Source organism: Cydia amplana, chromosome 1 (genome assembly GCF_948474715.1).
Source record: "Cydia amplana chromosome 1, ilCydAmpl1.1, whole genome shotgun sequence".
In the NCBI taxonomy this organism is placed as follows: domain Eukaryota; kingdom Metazoa; phylum Arthropoda; class Insecta; order Lepidoptera; family Tortricidae; genus Cydia; species Cydia amplana.
Window position 1 is genome coordinate 15,052,698 of NC_086069.1, and position 2,169 is coordinate 15,054,866.

At 35.6% G+C, this 2,169-nt stretch overlaps 1 protein-coding gene across 1 annotated transcript; it reads left to right on the top strand.

The window, feature by feature from the left end:
• The first annotated feature begins 214 nt into the window (after window positions 1-214).
• On the top strand, window positions 215-1,607 carry LOC134648774 (arrestin domain-containing protein 2-like). Its single transcript, XM_063503331.1, has one exon. It carries the CDS (start codon window positions 269-271, stop codon window positions 1,322-1,324), a length of 1,056 nt encoding a protein of 351 aa, XP_063359401.1. The 5' UTR covers window positions 215-268; the 3' UTR covers window positions 1,325-1,607.
• Window positions 1,608-2,169: the final 562 nt, after the last annotated feature.

The following is a 2,169-nucleotide window of genomic DNA, read 5'->3' on the forward strand; positions in this document are numbered from 1 at the left end:
GTGTCAAACGTGTCAGCTACTTTTAAATAGCGACTATTTCCAGGGAATAAAGTCTTTTTTTCTAGACAAGTCGGCGTCCCCGGCGTGGCAATGACATATGAGTATTATGACAGTCTTGTCATTTATGTGACATATTTTATTTTTGTTTAGAAAGTTTTGAATTTAAAAATAGATATTTATCATGTTGCATCATTAAAATATCGCGTTGCAGTACGCTCTCAGCATTAAAGTATTAAAATTTAATGTGCCAATTATATTAAAAACAAACATGGGCGTGTCGTGTCGGATATATATACGGAAACCTCGGGAAGGTATCCACCGGGCCGGTCAACCCATCAACGGGATACTTAGCTACGCAATCGACGAACCAACCGAATACCAGACGGCTGTTCTATCCCTCATCGGCACGGCGAAATGCAAATGGACAGAACACCGCGGTAAACATTCAAACACCTACACCGGTAAAGAAGTATTTTTGTCAATGCATTTGAATATTCTTAATAAACCGTCGGATGAAACAATGACGTTGCCAGTTGGGGCGTACGAATTTCGATTCGAGTTTATCATGCCTTATGATATACCATCTAGCTTTGAAGATGATCACAGCAATATCACCTATGAGGTAAAGGCGAAATTTGAGAAGCCAAGTTTTTTTAGTCTTACAAGGAGGTTTGAGAAAGAAATCACTGTATATGGAAACGTTAAACCCACTACTCCTGTAGAATCACTAACGTATGGGCTCCAAAAGAAACTGTTTCGATTATTTTCTTCTACTGAACATATTGTGGATTTGAAAGTGCGGATTTCAAAGTCCTTTCTAACACCTGGTGAGAATGCTACTTTGGATTTGTCTGTGACTAATGACAGTGATACAGAAATACCTTACCTCACAACTGAACTATGCAGCAGGACAACATACATTGCAGAAGGGTTGTTAAGTAATGATACAAAAGTTGTTGATAAAACAATTGGTGGGTGTACATGCACCACCCCATCAGTCTTGGCATACAAAACTGCAAACTTCGCATGTATAGTTCCAACACCACCACACTTATATTCTATACAGCATTGTAAAATAATAAGCAAAGAGTTCTATGTCCGAGTGACTATTCATTTACCGTTTCCACATAGAAACGCAACATCTGTTATACCAGTAGTTCTTGGAGAGGGTCATTATGGAGACTGTTCTGGAGTCGTAGAACTAGAAGACAATGTTGAAACTGGCCTAGAAGCAAGCATTAGTGATCCACCACCATCCTATTGGGAAGTGATGAATGAAGATAAGAGTCAAGATGAAATTGGATCGCCAAGTAAAGAAAAATAATAAATTTAAAAATAGGACAGAAAAAGGAGGAATATGAGTATGTGATAATTAGTAATTTTAAGTATAAACATGTTGTTTTAGGTATACCACTCCAACACCGTTGCAACACTCATATTGATATGTGTCATTGTATCAAAATGATTCATAACATTGAAGATAAAAGAAGGTTATTCAAACAATGATGCAAAATAATTAAAATAAAGGGACTTCCCAGATAATATATATAATTCTCACTATTTGTGTCAGGTTTCAGCAATACAGAACATGTTGCAAGTACCCCATTTTGACATACATTATGATATTCTTTTCTGGCATAGGTATATTCAGCACAGTTATATAGATAATAAGTATAAGAATAAGAATAAGAAACCATTTATTGCAACACAAAAAGCATACAGGTTACAAAACATGATTGAAAAAATAAGAATAATTGTGCGGCAAAAGGAACGGGCTCAGCATACGCTGCGTCAGTCATTTTGTTACAAATTGCCTGCGCAGTGCTGATTTTCAGTCCGTCCCCTTCAAGTACCTACTTATATAACTTACATTATTTTTCTTTTTGTAATTTGAGCAAGATTGAATATTGCATGCAAATACCTACTCATGAATTATGTTTTATGTTATTAATAATGATTATACTGTAAAACTTTTTTAAAATTAATAAAATAATGTATACTAACCCTAGTATTAATCAAGCAACAGTAGCAACACCTCTATCATCTAGCCTCCCAGATGCCAAGACAAGTGCAATTTTAATTTGTTAAAATCTATATTCAATACACAATGCCCTGGATATATACTTGGTCAACCAGATCTTGACAGTAGAAAAAGGCGGCAAATTTGAA

Excerpts from the sequence above, each read along its gene's own strand:
- LOC134648774 (XM_063503331.1), top strand. The coding sequence starts at position 269 with ATGGGCGTGTCGTGTCGGATATATATACGGAAACCTCGGGAAGGTATC.